Consider the following 18,508-nt stretch of genomic DNA (forward strand, 5'->3'; position numbering starts at 1 on the left):
GTCACCGAAATGGCCGCATCAATGCCACTATGGCACAAATAGTATTGTTACAGTTTGTATAATATTCTCTTATAAAAATGCCCTCTGTGTGTCGTGTTTAAAAAAAAATTATCAGACTCTACAGTGTAATACTATTTTAATCTAACACATTTTCCGAAATAATGTAATAGTCTACTAGTAGACTTCATCCTTTTAGGGCCTACATACTCCGTGATTAGAAACCAACTAAAGGCCTATATTTCTTATAAAGATAAATATAAATATAAAGATAGATGTCACCGTATGCATGATTCTAGATACATTATCAAACTTAACATAATGATTTTGAGGACAGGTAGACCTAGAATTAGATACCCATCATATGATATAGAATTTGTATAGAAATGCCTGGGCCGATTTTGATAGCCAGTCCGCCCCTGATACAAATGTATTCGATTCAATAATGCTTAAAAAGGGCATAAAAATTATTACATGGGTTTTAAAAAAGTATAGTGGACCTAAACTTCCGTATTCTTTACACCGGTTACACCACAATGTTTCTTCTGGAATCTGCCGCCATTTTATGACGATTCCCAGCATTTAAACAACTTACATTTTCCAATCCAAATTTCTAATGAATATATGAAAAAAATGTGGTATTTTACGTCTCGAGAGACGATCTTTTCCCTTTGCAACTTCTTGTGTGACTGAAGAGACCAATCCTTGATACACAGCTGCCGTCACAGGTTGGGCATCTGTGATCCCCAGGCGCCTTTGTACTTTTAACCCTTATAGATCCGGCCTGTTAAGATTAAACAGCTCCTTTAAAAAATCCATGCATTTTAATCAAAGTCTTAAAGCTGGGAATTGACAATTTAACAAAACAATTCCTCAGTGGAAACTGATAAAAGAACTACTGTGAATTTCGTTTCTCTTTAACGAAACTCGACCCTGGCAGCGCCAGAGGAGGACTACTCCGTTCGATTCTAACAAAATAACAATAATGTCAATGATTGTACCCTAGAACAATGTTTTATAAAGGTGTGAAGCTGCTACACCATGGTACAGAGGGTGACGTCTAAAATAGGTGTTCGTGGTAACGTCTTATCTTCTTATCTTATATAATACAGACGTTACTTCAAAAAAGAAGATGATTACGTCCTACGCTTCATGCATTTAGAACAACATCGCCATTTGAAGAAACTTACAGAGACTTAAATGATAATATATATATATATAGAGAGAGAGATAAAGGCGAGAGAGAAGTGAGTGAGAGGCTGAGAAAGAGAGGAGGAGGGAGGATGTAGAAATGTGGAGTATAAAAAATAATCAAAATTGAAATAGAATTATTATACGTCATATTTGTGAAAGAAAAAAATGGAGAGAAATAGAGAGAGAGAGAGAGAGATTATTTGAATATATGACAGCTGAAGAGGGAAAGCCAGAGCTAATAAGAGAGAGAAAGTTGTAATGAGAGAGAAAAGATAGACTGAGAGACAGAGGAGAGAGAGAGAGAGAGAGAGAGAAAGCATTTACAAAAATATTTTGTTGGGAAAAACCCAAAGCTAGTCTACTTGACTCCCTTAGTGACACCCCGAGAAGCTGACCTCCAGGTTTGCCCGCCCTGATTAGAACTTATTGTTTCTTCCAATTTAATGGCGCCCTTTCTCCCCTTTCCGCCCCTTTCTTATTCTCTCACATAAACAGTAGGGTGAAAAATAAATTTGAAAAAAAAAATAAGGGGGAGGGAGGGGGGTTGTGAGCGCGGTGTTTGGTCTAAAAGTGAAAACCAGGAGTGTCTTAAGAGACTTCTCAAGACATACAAAGACATCCACCTTTGACAGTAATTGATAGTGGCCAAGGGTCTCCCGTGTGATGGACCCCCCGCCCTCTCCTCCCCTTGTCTTATTCGGCCAGTGAAGAGGAGTTTGGCGATGGTTGCATGTGGGGGGGGGGGCGGGTCAAAAGCACTTTCCCCATCTCAATATTGCTAATATTATAAGCAATAGCAATATCAAAGTAGCGATAAGGGGGGGGGAGGTAGGAGGCTGAAAAAGAGAGAGGGGGGGCGTGCAAGAAAATGTTCCGGTAACCTGCCTCCTCCGTCAAACTGACTCTACTCTCTTGTGACACTCGCGTTGCTAACAAGATATTAAAGAGAGGGCCAAACAAGGGCAATAATTTGTCTGTCACCAGATTGGGCAAACACGAGTGACAGCGCCTGACAAACGAACTATCTATCTCACGCCTTATGCATAGACATATACCGGCAGGACAATGGGAAGTCAGTTAGTCTTCGACCTGGCTAGATGGAGGAAAAGAAAAAAAAGAAGGGGGGGGGGAGGAGGGAGGGGGGAATAGGTGACTACGTACAGTGGACTTTCCCAGCTTAAGATCCAGGTTTGAAAATACGAAAAAAAAATAAATAATAATAGTAATAATTTCAAATTTAACAAAACAAGAATTTATAAATATCAGAATTTCGCTCAGATGAAGATATATATATATATATATATATATATATATATATATATATATATATATATATAGAGAGAGAGAGAGAGAGAGAGAGGGAGAGAGAGAAAGAAAGAAAGGAGAAACACGAGAACGTGAGTCTTTGATGCATTTAAAGTGTTCATTCTTTGCCCGGCAATTTTTTTTTTTTTTTTGGTCTTTAAAGTTTAATTTTATTTTGGAATAATAGTTTTAACTCTTTCTCTCCGTAATTATTTACCACATTCTGGTGGAATCAACGTTGCTATCGCCAGTTAGGAGAGAAAGAGTTATAGAAGTACCGGAAGTTACAGGTGGGACAACTCTACATTGGTTCTGATTGTTGCTCACAACAGCAAAACGTTCAAGGAAGTTTCAGAAACTGGTTTGGAATGAAAGGATGAACTAGGTTTTGAAAGGGAAGAGATGAACAAGCTCTGTCACATACCTCGAGTTGAGTTGTAGAGGAGTTGTAGTGTCACAGTCATGGTTGGAGATTACCCTTTCGCCAGGGTGAACATTTTTTTTAGAATACTTTAGCCACATTTTTTGTTGTCTTTTTTTATGTTGGAGGGTTCAGATCAGTAATTCGATGTCCTAGATGAACCGCGCAGTGGTTTCCTGATCAGCCAGTGAGTGGTTTACAATTACTTAGAATAAACAATCCATGACCACAAATGTTTAGCATTATTACATTTGACTTTTTTTCCAAACGATCAATTCACTAATCGATAATTGGGTCGTTTCTTCCCTCAGGAATACGTGTTAAATATAAATATGTCTATGAAGACATTTTTTCTCAGACAATATCATTTTTCTCTGACGTAGCCTCTAGTTTCTAAAAAGACATTTTCTTGACACATGTGTTGGTCTGAAACATGTATCTGTTAAGACTTTTTTTTTTGGTTCTATAGTAAATGTTGCTGTTAAGTGCCTGACTTTCCCACGCTGTCACTTATATCTTATTAAGTCACCACCCCATGTCATCTCCCCCCGCCCCCCCCCCCCGTTCCTCATATCGATCCACACATCGTTACTATTACTTTATTTTTCAATTAACATACGTAGTACTTCTCTTCTAACCCCCTTTACCCCAACAAGGCTCCCTGCGCCTTAGCATATAATGTGTCTCTTCATTACGCACTGCATTGACGTCTCTCCCACCCCCCCCCCACACCTCCTTTTGTGCGTGTATGTGTGTCGCAGAAACAAATAACTCTTAATTGTAACCCCCCACGGGGGTCACCAGAGGTCAACGAGTGTAAATATCTTAAACTTTAGGTTCTGAAGAGCGTAGCGTGGAAGGGGAGAGAATGTCAACAAACCAAAAGTCGACAGTGTTTTTTAGAGACACCTTGAAATAAATAGTTCCATTTATTTATTTATAAACTGGAACTTGGTTCAATGTTATTAGAAGAAAAGTATGTGCGTGTATGTGTGCGCGTGTATGGGTGGGCAAATAACAACAAAGTAGTATATTAGTTATACAGTTGTCTCCTGAATGTCCGACCCTTCATACTCTAATTTTGAACAGAACGTGAAAGTGGAAATTGTAACTCATCCAAGCTTTATACATCAATACATTTAAATATTTTTAAATTTTTAAACAAATTTATACATTTGAAAGTCTAGGTAAAATATTTTCTTACCTTATAAATAGATTTACTTGACATATACGGTTAACTTTCAGAGTAGATGACATTTCAGTAATCCGACATACTGTCTGTCCCGAAACTATCAAGAGTCAACTGTATTAAAATTAAACAAGTTAAACTATAATTTAGACTAGAATTTAAACTACAAGGCTCTATAACCGTAGACTTAGAGATGGAACCTATACCTTTACCTAGTATAGATTTCTGTTTATTAATTGACCTTCATCTTTCCCTCAGTCTGTTGAACCGTTGGGGCACCACACACGGTCTGTCGATCGTTTTTCTCCATTCCTCTCTTTTACTTTTAGTAGAATCTCTTTTCAATGGCAGGCTCGTGTATTCTTTAATGTTGTCTTCCCATCGCTTTTTCTGCCTCTTCTTCTTTTTCCTGGTACTGTTCCTTGAAGGAAGGTCTTTGCGAGCCCTGAGAAAAGTGGTTAGCAAGTCATCGTTGGGTCCAATCGCCGTTGAGATCCTGTATGTGATGCTGTCTTTGTATGTGATACTGAAGATCCTTCAATATAGAGCATCTCAATTCCATTGCTGGGATCCTCCTCTGTAGTTCAAGATTCGCAAGCATATAAGAATGTGGCCATGACCGGAGCAAGTATCAATTATCAGTCATTTGTTAACAAAATGAAAACATATTTCAGTTAAGTCTACATTAATAGTTATTAGAATTTTTTTTTTTAAAGGAAACCTCAGAATTTGCGCTATTCAATTTTAGCTTTATCATCATAGGAATCTTTGGGCCTTTGGCCTCTTTTCTTTGCCTCTTTTTGGGCTTTATGTGCCTCTTAGAATATGAATAAAGCTGCTTAAATCGCCGCATTTTACTAAATAATAATTTTAAAAAATTGACATTTGTATAAAACTTTTATCAATTTCAAAACAAGTAAAACTACTTTTGAATAAACAAGATGATGACCAGTTTTAAAAATATGCTTCAACTCACGTTACTACTTTCCACATACAACAATCACACGTGGTTCTGTCTCTTTCTGTCCAATCTCTATCACCCCCCTTTTTTTTTAATCCAGTCATCTGATTCAATACTACTCAAAGATTACATCAGAATTAGTCAGCCAATACAAAGACGCCTACACATTATTCAACGAGTCGCCTTTTTTTTCCAACAGAGATTGACTTTTAATCTTAAAATTTTCCAACTTACTAACAAATTAAAACAAAAAAGAATTGATTTCATCAAATATTTAATTATACATTTATAACAATATAGCCACCCTTCGAGGGGGGAATATGATTTACCATTTGCATAGGGCGCCCATGCCGTCTCCAGTAGCTCAGCCCATCCTGTTATTTTGTTACAGTGTCTGTCTTTAGCTTGTATATAAGCCCGTTGGAGTATATCGTAGCGACTCCAGTACGTGACATGATGACAATAGCCACACGAACCCGCTGTCCTGTTCATGACATGTTGTTGCTACTGCCAGTAGCCGGAGTCACCCTCTCCCCCCGCCCTCATTTTCTATTCACGGCCTATCCCCCCCCAGTATATTGTCCTATCCCCCAGTATGTCGCTGTCAGTAGAACACAGTCAGCGCCCCCTTTCTCTGCGCCGTGTAGTCATGACAAGATAACGAGTCAAAATGTCTTCAATAGTTTGTTTGTCTCAGTACGTCATGCAAGCGCAAGACAGACGTCCTGTTTCCCTAGCTCTTCTTAATAATCTAAGCCAGTGGGTCTCAACCTTTTTTTATTTGGTCTTTAGGACATATACTTGTCCAATACGCATATCCAGGGACCCAAAATGTCAAGACCGGTAAGTCCAAGAGAGCGGATTTATGATCCTCTGTGTCTAGCTGTTTAGCGGGCCGGACAGCACCGCCTCAGAGGCCGGTTGTGACCCGCGGACCGTTGTTTGAGTATCATGATTTATGTTGTTGAGTTATTACTGTGCACCGTTCAGACTAGAGATGTGATATGGTGATGCGAGAGTAACATACCTACTTCCTTCAAGCGGTGAAAGATTAGAGCAATCGCTAAAATGCAGATGCTGTTTCTGCTCTGACCAGCCTTTTGGAAGAAAAGAGTCTCTGACCAATGGACAATCCGAGCGTGTATCAGGTCTAGAGGTCCTTTCATGGTCAAGGAGGCGAGTAGAGCGGTGTTGTGGAAGTCGCTCCTGGCAGATCTATCCTAGATTTAAGGCGCAGTTTTGGAGCCCTCTCACGAGACTTGCCAGACATGACCTGTACAGTGGCGGCAGACCTGAAATGGTGTAACAATAAGTGACGCGTGTTTGGCAGAGCGGCACCTGCAGAGAATGTGTCTGAGGCGACTCCATAACTTAACCAATGGCTTGTGTGTTTTTTGTTGTATTCTAAGCTGTTGTGTATATATTAAGTAAAAACCTCCTTATTCTGTTTGTTTATTGGTCTTCAGAATTATTTTGGTCTCTTATCATTTGTAATTATTTCAATACAACTAAAAGCCTGCTTCTGTGTTTCGATTGTGTTGATATGGGTTTTTAAAAGTAAACTTTATACATTTGTGATGGTCCTAGAATAGCAAGGAAATACTCATTAAATCCCCCAGATGTTAGCATACTTTTCCTCCCACGTCCTCTGATTTTGTGTGCTGAAAACAGCAATTTTTTTTTGTTTAACTCTTTCTCTCCTAATTGACGATGCCAGCGTTGATTTGACCCCCATTAAACTACATTTATTTTTGGTTTTATAAACTTTAATGTGTGTTGTGTAAAAAGAGCCTGCATTCTCCTATAATTCAATACCAAATAGAACATTCCCTGATTTTAAAAAAAAAGTTATTGAAGTTAATTCAGAACAGGAGAGAGAAATACAAACGAGCAAAATGAATAATTCTATCGGAACGATGAAAATAATTACGGAGAGAAAGAGTTAAATAACAATTTCAGCAGTTTTCTTCTTTTTAGTTAGTTAGCTCTACTAATATATTAAAATTTAGTTACATTTACACATCTTCATAAGATATACACTATTTAAGATACAAGAAATCACTAGAAGTGAAAAGCGTGGTCTAGAGGCCAAGTACGCTTTAAGTTTGCCTGTCTTGACTACCTATGAAGGGGGCTCGAGGTTCGACACCCGACTCGGGCAGAGTTGTGTTTACTGAGCGCCAAAAGGCATCAGAAAACCAACTCCTAGATACCCCCCCCCCTCCCAATTGGTCCACAAATGAGATTGGACCATAGCGTCCCTAGAAGTATGAAAGTAGCGCTATATATAAGCGATAATTATTATTATTATTATTATTATTATTATTATAAGAAACACATATACATATCCTTCAAACAGTAAAGGCGCGTAAGTAAAGTCAAGGGGAGATAATTTATTTTTTAGGGTAGAAAAAAAAACACGGTTTCAACACACCTGTTCTATTGGTGTGTATTAGATACATGTATTTCTATTTATCTCTAACTTGCTACCATACTAACTCTCAACCATTCTTTGGTCAAGCTCGTAGATGATTGTGGGAAAGTGAAAGGCTGGCTACACTCCAGTGATCCCGGCAGTTGGATGAAACTGACCAGTAGTGACCCTCACAGACCCAGGGATCGGATGGCTGTGCAAGTGGACGAACAGGTGAGTCTATACAATAGTCAATCCCCGTTACTTAGAGTCTGTTACTTTCTGAGACACGCCTTTACAAGTTTTATGAAACATCCACCAGCCGATAAAAGCGCTCAAATAAAGAGAAATTATTAGGCCAATCTTTAACCCATTCACACTTATAATCACCAACGGTTTGTCGTGTACATAAGCTGATAAAACAGGTAGTAGTGAGTTAATTTGTTTGAGAATTACTAATATTTGTATGACTGAATGGCTCCTGAACTGAGGAGATCGAGTTCAAATCTCAAAGCAGGTTATGAACTTTGTATTGAAGATTTAGCCCACAACGAGCTGGGTTGGCTGAGCTGATTAAATTCAGCATGGAAACCTCCCTCAAAATGTCCACAAAGGACCTGACTTAGTCTGTGTAATATATCTGATTTGTGTCTGTCGAGTTATTGATGATCAGAAGATTTCATGAGTCTGACTGTGAGGGCGAATTACTGGTACTGAGTTTGAGGATATCATGAGTCTGACTGTGAGGGCGAATTATTGGTGCTGAGTTTGAGGATATCATGAGTCTGACTGTGAGGGCGAATTATTGGTGCTGAGTTTGAGGATATCATGAGTCTGACTGTGAGGGCGAATTACTGGTACTGAGTTTGAAGATATCAACACACAAGATGAACGTTGAAGGAGTAGATCAACTTCATGAGTTCCAATCATCATCATTTTCATCATCATCATCATCATCCCTTTACTTTACAGCGGTGATAAAAACAACGCTGAATAACTAAACGGGAAATCGAGTTTGTTTTAAACTGCTATATTGTTAGCAAGCGGAGACACATTGGATTAAGAGACCTGGCATTCTAGGTTTTTTTTTTTGTTTTTTTTTTTCAAATTACCTTTTTGATTATCCTACAATATATTTTCATCTAAGATCTGAAAAGATGTTTTTAATACAAGGTTTTAAACTTTCATTTCCCCGCATGTTGCTGTTTTCTCATCTATATCTTCTCAATGTATCTCCGGTGTAAGGAAATCCTGTCTGATGAATTAGATTCCCCAGGTCTCTACGCTTGACATGAAAGCTAATGAACTAGCTGCACGCAACCCCACTGTCCCCCCCAAAACAACCTGCGAACTCCATCACCCCGCGCCCCTCCATTTCCCATCTCTTTCAACCAGACAGTTGCTGTCACAACAACATAATGGTGAAACACAATAAACAGTATTCAAAGTAACGCAACATATATACGAGGAGAGTTATGGCGTTCTTCCTATTCAAGCCCCTGGATTAAGGTCTCTCATCCTGTCGCTTCTTTGGCTTCACCCTCAAACCCCCCGCACCCGCCCCCATTTTTTGGTCCATGTCTCGCGTGAAAGGAATCTTCTTCAACTTTGAAAAACCAATAGATTTAAGATCTGTGACTGCAGATCTACATTCTCGGTTGAACTCTGGGATGTGCTAGTTGCTTAAGTATCGTATGCGCCTTGTTATGAAATGCTGTGTGTGTTGCGTAGCTGGCCTGGTTCTTTCAACTCAGAACAGATTGTCGGGTCTGTTCAAATGTCACTGAAGCCTTAAGACCTACGCGGCCGGGTCATCAAGTGTTCAATGATTACAGTTCACAGATTACGTACTGTTAAGATGGTGCGATGTGGTTTGAGATGATAAAAGTAAAGTAAGGACACTAATGGACGAAACTGTAGCAACCCTAGCCCTAAACAATTAAATCACATTTTAAATAAAATGTTTAGATTTTAAAAAATGTGTAAGTAACCCAAATATGTATATAAAATATTATTTAATGTAAATGTTATATAACTTCTTATTGTTATGTTCTTTTTAAATATAACTTTATACCTCCTTCATTTCAACTTAAAGTTACCCTTTCAGACCTTGTGGTCAATAGGGCAGATGATGTAAAGGCCATCTGTTTCTGTGGCCTACGGTTAACGAAGGTGTTTCACTTTCTCCAACTAATGCCATGTTCACATTAGCGGTGGGTGGACTCAAAGGCACTCAAGGATCTTGAAATAAAAAATCCCAGTCTTCATATCAACTACAAGTGTCAATATATATATATATATATATATATATATATATATATATATATATATATATATATATATATATATATATATATATATATATATATATACATAGTTAAAAAATTGTAATATGTATCGATATCTACTTACATCTAATATAATAATGTACCTTTCTTAAACGGTTAATGTGATACCCCATTTAAAACTGTCCCATCACTATTGCAGTACTGAATATTACTCTTGATTAATTAAAATACTTGACCAATTAAGCTATATCTTAGCCCCCCCCCCCTCCCGGGGCCAGCTCAATTTTCTTTTCTTTCATATCCGTTGGAAGATGCAATCATTGGCAGACATATTTTTGACCTTACTTCCTTCCACAGAAATACCAAGTACCAATCGCGATATGCACCCCCTCCCGCGCCCTCTTTTTTTGCTAGAGATTCTAGACATTTCTTTTTAATTTCATTTTGTACTGGCGCCCTTAATGTCAAACAACATGTACTGATCGCAGACAAAAGTCCTCCCTGACACTAACCAACAGATGAGTCTTAACTCAGTTGACAAAAAAAATGCCAGAGGTTGACAATCCGTTTGCACCACGTGACCTGTGACTTGTGCAGTCTTCTTGTCGCCCAGAAACCGATCCGCCATTTTCATGCGTCTAGCAGACGATACGTTTTAACCAATCAAGTTTTGAGAGTAGTTTTTCTTTGGTTCGTATTTACGTCACAATGCCGCGGCGGCTCAGTGGCAGAGCACTTAGCAACCAATGACGAAGGCTCTGAGCTGCGAGATGTCATCATTTCTTTATAATTCCAGTTTGTACTGGCGTCCCTAATGCCAAACAACATGAACTGATCATAGACAAAGTCTCCCTGACACTGATAATGATGATTGTTATGATCACAAGGATGCTTTGGGTAGGATGTCAACAACAAAAACAATTATGCATAAAACCCTAAACCATAATCTTTAAATACTAATACAAAACTTAATATAATACTCACAAAAACACAAAATAACCACGAAAGAGTCTATACATATGCTAGAACTAATTTATACAAATGCTTCTCCTTCCCTAGTGTTACTAGAGCATGGAATGGGCTGTCTGAGTCAGCCTGAAAAACCAATAACTTGGCATAATTTAAGTCATTGGTTAACATGCATGACTAAATGACCCAGGACGTAATCATCATTTTTGTTTGTTTGAAGTAATGTCTGTATTTCATTAGATTACATTTTTTTTTTTATTTTCAGAACAGCAAATTGTATGGTCCTTGTCTCTATGTCTCTATGTTATTTATGTAATTGTCAATGAATTTTTCAATCTTGATATTCGTCAGATCATTGCAGACGTCGTAGGAAGTGTGAGAAACATACGCCACCATGTGGGGGGGGGGAAAGGAGGGGTTTGGGGGGGGGAGGCTACATTGAATAAGAACAAAGTTTTTCTTTAACTTCCTCTGTGTTAAAACTTTATTGTACACTTTGGAATAAGCACAGCACGGTATGTTTCTGCTAGTTAAACAATGTAATAAGAGCAATGTTCCAAGCTGTAAACTTCTAAAAAAAAAATGATTTGATTTTCAATGTTTGTTTTTCTCACAATTTTTTTATAGTAAAGCTCTTGGTTTTCAAACCCAGGGCTCTTGGCTTCGAATCCTGGTTAAAACTGCGATTTTAAACTTCAGGATTTTTTTTTAGGACGCCCCTGAGCCCTGCCATCCCCTGACATATGCAGGGGAAGTAAAGCCAGTTGGTCGTTGTGGTTGTCACATGACACCCTCGCTAACTGTCTTTACATCATATGCCCCCCCCCCCCCCATAAATCGCAGGCGCTTATTAAATCTGAAACTTAAGTAAGTGGTTATGGATGAATAGGTAACGAAATTCTGTTGGATAGTGTGTCTCCTGGGCACTGGGTAGGTAACTCCGCCAACGTGTGTCTTATAACTATATAGTCCGGTCAAACGACGACAAATTAGCAGCCGAGATTTGGATTTCTGTGTGTGTGTAGTGTTTGTTGCTGCACAATAAGATTGGGAGAGGGGGGGGGAAGGCGACATCAGTATCACTGCTATTTGAGGCAACATCTTTCTGCTACAAAAGAGAGAGAGAATGAACAGGATGTATGGAAACAGATTTTTTTAAAAATATATATTAAATGATCTCTCTGAGCAAGGGGAGATAAAAGAAGAAGATAACAGGGCAGACGAAACAGATGGCGCAAGTTAGTAACATGGGTTTGACGGATAATCTCCCTTTTCTTCTGCCAATATCTACCACGGAGGACACTCCGCTGGGGACATCTCGCTGATGATCTGAACATTTGCCGAGATAAGATAGAGGGCGGTAATCGTATCAACCGCATCTGCCTCTCCCTCCCTTCCCTACCTGCCCCCCTCCCCCGACTCAGTCCAGAGATTGTATTACCGACCTAACCATTTATCTGTGGCCTATTGATTGCTAACTCAAAGAGGAAAAATAACGATTTTGGTGGTATATCTTTCACAAAAAAAAAAAAGAGACTGAAAAGAGAGAGAGAGAGAGAAAGAGTGTTGAAAAAAAGCCACTCTCTTGGAAAACATATGGTGGGAAGGGGAAAGGGGGGGGGGGCATTATCCGTGCCCACGTTATGTTGGAGAATATCGATGACCCTCAAGCCTCTTAACTCTTATTTACTTAGATATTCAGTACACTTTGTTTTGTCAAGTTTCAGAGTTACATTTTAATAAACTCAGTCCTTTTTTTTCTTAAAGCCAAATATATTTGTGATTCTACAAATAGTCAAGCTCTTCCCCACGTGATCACAAATCGCAAATTTAATCTCATTTGATATCAATCGATCAATGTATTGATCTGCAGGCTTTGCTCCCGCACTTACCATCTTGTTCTTCATATCCAAATCTACACTCTACACTAAACACTCTAAACACTCTGAACACTTTAAACACCCTAAAGACCTACACACTGGGCTTACGTCTTGTATTTACATATATATACACATTTTAGTACATTTATACTTATTTGGGAGTCGAGGTGGCTGAGCGGTAAAGCGCTTGGTTTCCGAACCGGGGGGACCCGGGTTCGAATCCTGGTGAAAACTGGGATTTTTAATTTCGGGATTCTGAGCGCCTCTGAGTCCATCCAGCTCTAATGGGCACCTGATATTAGTTGGGGAAAAGTAAAGGCGGTTGATCGTTGTGCTGGCCACATGACACCCTCGCTAACCGTGGGCCACAGAAACAGATGACCTTTACATCATCTGCCCAGTAGACCACAAGGTTTGAAATAGAAAACTTTTTTACTTATTTGTGATAATCTATGTCTTTCTTGCTCCGCCCCCAAATCATGTTTTCTCGTGTTAATATGTCCCGCTTATGGCCATCTGTGATTTCCTTGTTCAAATCTCTTCATTCGCCCATAACAAACTCTTCTGTACTTAGCATCTATTATATTCAGCTTATAATGTAACCCCCCCCCTCTTTTCTCTTCCTTTTAGTCTCCCCTTCTCTGACTTGATATCGACAGGATTTTTTTTTTCTTCTAGGGGAAGTTGGGATTCACGCCCCTAATCATCTGAGACTTTGGTTGGATTGTGGCGTGTCGATTAGGGTTCTGTAGGGCGTCCCTGGTGGTGGGATGACGAAGATTTTGTAAATGTTGTATCTGTATTATCAGGGGCGTATCTAGCACGGATTTCATTTTGTGTGCCCGTGAAGGGTTTATAAGTGATGTGTGTTTATGTGGAGGGAAAAAGAAGGGGGGGGGGGGGAGAGAGATAAAATGAAGATAAAGTTTTAATGGGAAGATAATTGCTGGGAAAGGAATTCGTCGGGGCGCTGGTGCGATTGGTCATATAAGGCCCTGGTCACGCTAAGTCATACACATGCTCTTCTTCTCTTTCTGTGTCTCTCTGTTCCTGGCTGTATTTCTCTTTGTCTATTTCTCTCACACACACTCTCTCTCTCTCTCTGTCTCTGTATATATATATTTCTGGGTAACGTGTAAGCTCAGTTGCAACTTTTTTCACCAAAAGTACATACTTTCACCTCTTCGTGTCAGGGCATTCAATTCATGGCCAATAACAATCTCAAAATCTGTTTTTATGGGACTGACTGATAGAAACGAAACTTCTCAAAAAGTAACCGCTCTAGAAAGTATTACTGTTAGTTTGACGAGCGAGTCACTTCTAAAGGATTAAACAAGCCGATTGTACTTACCTATGTCTTCTTTCTCATTCTCATTATTATGTTAAAGCGTTCAGATGACTAGACCAATATATGAGATGAACTGCGCAGTGATTTCCAAATCAGGGGGCTCTCCATATAGTTTTCTTTCTATATGTGATGTTTTGGGTTCAGTGTCTTGTTCGGGTCTCTTGATAAAGGATACTTATTTATGGACTTTTCGGAATTTTATCTTTTTACTCCCCTTTCTCTCTCTCCCCTCCCTCTCTCACTCTCTCTTTTACCGCCTCTCTCTCTCTCTCTCTCTCTCTCTCTGTTGGTTGACATTCTATAACTCTTAAGGTTTATTTGACTCTCTTACTTCACTACTTACTTGACTCTCTTACTTCACTACTTACTTGACTCTCTTACTTTACTACTTACTTGACTCTCTCTCTTACTTCACTACTTACTTGACTCTCTTACTTTACTACTTACTTGACTCTCTCTCTTACTTCACTACTTACTTGACTCTCTCTCTTACTTCACTACTTACTTGACTCTCTCTCTTACTTCACTACTTACCTGACTCTCTCTCTTACTTCACGACTTACTTGACTCTCTTAATTCACTACTTACTTGACTCTCTTACTTCACTACTTACTTGACTCTCTTACTTCACTACTTACTTGACTCTCTTACTTCACTACTTACTTGACTCTCTTAATTTACTACTTACTTGACTCTCTCTCTTACTTCACTACTTACTTGACTCTCTCTCTTACTTCACTACTTACTTGACTCTCTTACTTTACTACTTACTTGACTCTCTTACTTCACTACTTACTTGACTCTCTTACTTTACTACTTACTTGACTCTCTCTCTTACTTCACTACTTACTTGACTCTCTTACTTCACTACTTACTTGACTCTCTCTCTTACTTCACTGCTTACTTGACTCTCTTACTTCACGACTTACTTGACTCTCTTACTTCACTACTTACTTGACTCTCTTACTTCACGACTTACTTGACTCTCTTACTTCACTACTTACTTGACTCTCTTACTTCACGACTTAATTGACTCTCTTACTTCACTACTTACTTGACTCACTTACTTCACTACTTACTTGACTCTCTCTTACTTCACTACTTACTTGACTCTCTTACTTCACTACTTACTTGACTCTCTTACTTCACGACTTACTTGACTCTCTTACTTCACTACTTACTTGACTCTCTTACTTCACTACTTACTTGACTCTCTTACTTCACTACTTACTTGACTCTCTTACTTCACCACTTACTTGAATCTCTTACTTCACTATTTGCTTGACTCTCTTACTTCACTACTTACTTGACTCTCTTACTTCACGACTTACTTGACTCTCTTACTTCACGACTTACTTGACTCTCTTACTTCACTACTTACTTGACTCACTTACTTCACTACTTACTTGACTCTCTCTTACTTCACTACTTACTTGACTCTCTTACTTCACTACTTACTTGACTCTCTTACTTCACGACTTACTTGACTCTCTTACTTCACTACTTACTTGACTCTCTTACTTCACTACTTACTTGACTCTCTTACTTCACTACTTACTTGACTCTCTTACTTCACCACTTACTTGAATCTCTTACTTCACTATTTGCTTGACTCTCTTACTTCACTACTTACTTGACTCTCTTACTTCACGACTTACTTGACTCTCTTACTTCACGACTTACTTGACTCTCTTACTTCACTACTTACTTGACTCTCTTACTTCACGACTTACTTGACTCTCTTACTTCACGACTTACTTGACTCTCTTGACTCTTTTATTTCACTCTCTTACTCCTCTCTATACTTAAGCTATGACGTTCGAACCCCATTCAAAATGACAGAGAAAGGTACCCGTCAAACCGAGGTTTTATAGCAAAGGTCCGTCAAATCTATCTTCTCTTATTTTTTCTCTTTGTCATATGACAAAGTATCATCAGACAAAAATGAAATAAATCCTACACAACCGAACAATGATGAATGAAAAAATATTAATCATTGAAATAGCTTTGAATGCAAGGCACATCTTCGAAATTCTTTGCTCTTCCATTGACACAGAGGAAACATACAAACAAAACCAAACAAAAGAGAACAAAAGAGATGTATAGATAAGAGAAGTGAATTGTATTTAAATCCACATCTCCTTTTTTTTTAGCATATTCTCTCTCCCTAGTCAAGTGAAAAAACTATGGACAATGGGCCACCATAAGATTCACGCCGGCACTGCATACAGACATTCCGGTCTTTCATACACACACGGGACGTTACCTTAGAAACCGTCAGCAATTAAATGGCGGGGGCATTGGTAGAGCACGAGGGGCGAGCGGCTGAAGGGCGTCATTCGTGAAATTTAATTAGGGTAAGGATGAGTAGCCTCGAAAAATAAAAAAAAAGAAAAAGGGCCATGTCGCGCCATTGAGAGAAGCTTATTGCTGGCGCGGGAACTCAGCAGATGTCAATAGCGGGGCAATAGATAAAAAATGTCTCTCTCTCTCTCTGTCTGACTCCACTATGTCGTTCTTGCACTCAATTTTTTGCTCTTCACACATCTCTCTCTCTCTCATCTCTCTCTCTCTGTCTCTCTCGTTTGGCCCTTTTCTTCTTCCTTCTGTTCTGTTCGAGCTTGACCCTATGAACAAAAAATTTCAGATCGCGAGAAATCTCATAAAGCATTTTAGGGTAGTAGCCAGAACTATATTTTTATATAATGTTTGGGGCATATTTATAAATTTAGTCACTGAGTTGATCAAAACCACTGAAAAAGGATCTGCAGCAATGGCAAAACTCTCCAAAACTTGTCTGGGAAAAGGCCGAATTGACCACGGCAACCAAATTGTTTGTCTACAATGCCTGTGCAGTAAGCAGTCTTCCTAGTGGTAGGGAGAGCTGGCTAATAAACATCTATCAAGAGCAGAGAGTAGTTTTCAATTAAGCTGCCTCCGACGTAAATGTGCATCTCCTGGAGAGGTCGTGTCCCCAATCAAGACGCTTTGAAATTTGCCACTATGCACAGCATCCTTTTGACACGCAGAAGACTACGTTGGCTCGGAAATGTCCCTGGCAAGCCAGATGGAAGAATTCCTAAAGACATCCTCTATGCTGAGCTTGTGGAGGAAGTTAGACCCAAAGGCCGCCCAAGATATAACCTATAGAGTTGTCGGCAAGCGAGGCTTGAGAAATACAGGGATCAATGAAAGTATATGAGAAGAAACAGTCCGAGATCGGACAGCATAGAGACAGACTGTGCGTGCTGCTACGAACCTCGCCGAGAGCAAAAGAAACGAAGCTGCATCAGCAAAGAGAAAGAGAAAGAAAGCTGCCATATTAACTAGTCATAAAACAGATGTAAACACATGCAGAGCTGTGGCAATCTTTGCCGCTCCAGAATTGGTTTGATTAGCCACACCAGATTCTGCCCCGTCTCAAAAATACAATAAAACCAGTAACTCATCTGGGCGCATCCATTGTCTTCCGAGATATCTATTAGAAATTAGGGGTGCACCGGATAGCCCCTCCGGCTCCGGCTTCTGCCGAATATCCGGCATTTTTTACTATCCGGTGCTATTCGGCTCCGGTCGGATATCACTACCGGATAGTAAACCGGATAGTAAAAAATACACCTATTTAATATGCATAAAGTGGACCTCGTTCCATTACTGTCTGTTATAGAATGTATTAATAGAAATCCTCTGAAAACTTGAAGTAATGACGGAACGTGTGTGTGTGTGTGTTGATAAGAGAATAAGAAAGGAGGAGCAAGTCATTGATTGAAAAGAAAGCGCATATTTTTATCAATTCACTCTCACAGCCTTCCCCCCCCCCCCCCCCCCCCGTGGTTGAGTGGCGTAAACCCCTTGGCCCCTTAAGAAGGGAGCTTTGGTTCGAATCCCAACACGAAATCGGCTGTGTTTACTCAGGGCCCAAAGACAACATAGAAACAGTCTCCCGGATGTTCCTGGTGTATGAAAGATGCGCTATGCAAAAACAATTAAAAATACAAACAAACAACAAAACCAAACAATACATCAAAACGACTTAACTAGTTTATTCCAATTATCAAAAGTGCTGAGTTCCTACTTAATCTGATTTTTTCGCATACTTGCTATTTCAAAAAAAAAAAAAAAAAAAATTATTAGAAGCTGTTTTCTAGCTATTTTTACCACCCACCAAACTGCAATGACCCCCCAAGCTACTCACTCACTCAGTGTCGCGTGTTTCACCAAAATACAAAAATATTGAGATGTATCTAAAAACAACTACCATAACAACGAAACAAATAACGCTTCACTTTTTTTTTCCGCGTGCATTGTTTAATTAAAAGCTAAAAAAAAAAAAAAAAAATCGTGTGTATAATTTCACCTGCAACATACTTCATGTCCCAGAATGCACGGCGTCTAGCTAAACAGTGACGACAGATCGTTAAGAACACAGGACCGCTGGTTCAAAGATTGAGAACCCGCGCCCCCGTCGGCGCCCTTTATCACGACAACCTTAGCTCGTGACATATTTATATCATCCCTGGATATCATCCTCACTGTATACGCT

The 18,508-nt window shown here is 39.3% G+C and overlaps 1 protein-coding gene across 2 annotated transcripts in view; it reads left to right on the forward strand.

Annotated features, from left to right (window-relative positions):
* LOC106075262 (MDS1 and EVI1 complex locus protein EVI1-A-like) overlaps positions 1-18,508 on the forward strand; it is a 111,076-nt gene that overhangs the window by 11,911 nt on the left and 80,657 nt on the right. For both annotated transcript variants that reach the window (XM_056008095.1, XM_056008096.1), the window contains exon 3: positions 7,589-7,714. In XM_056008095.1, the coding sequence (XP_055864070.1) occupies positions 7,649-7,714 (66 nt within the window). In that variant the 5' untranslated portion in view covers positions 7,589-7,648. The remainder of the gene's footprint in view (positions 1-7,588; positions 7,715-18,508) is intronic.

Source organism: Biomphalaria glabrata, chromosome 13 (assembly GCF_947242115.1).
Source record: "Biomphalaria glabrata chromosome 13, xgBioGlab47.1, whole genome shotgun sequence".
NCBI lineage: Eukaryota > Metazoa > Mollusca > Gastropoda > Planorbidae > Biomphalaria > Biomphalaria glabrata.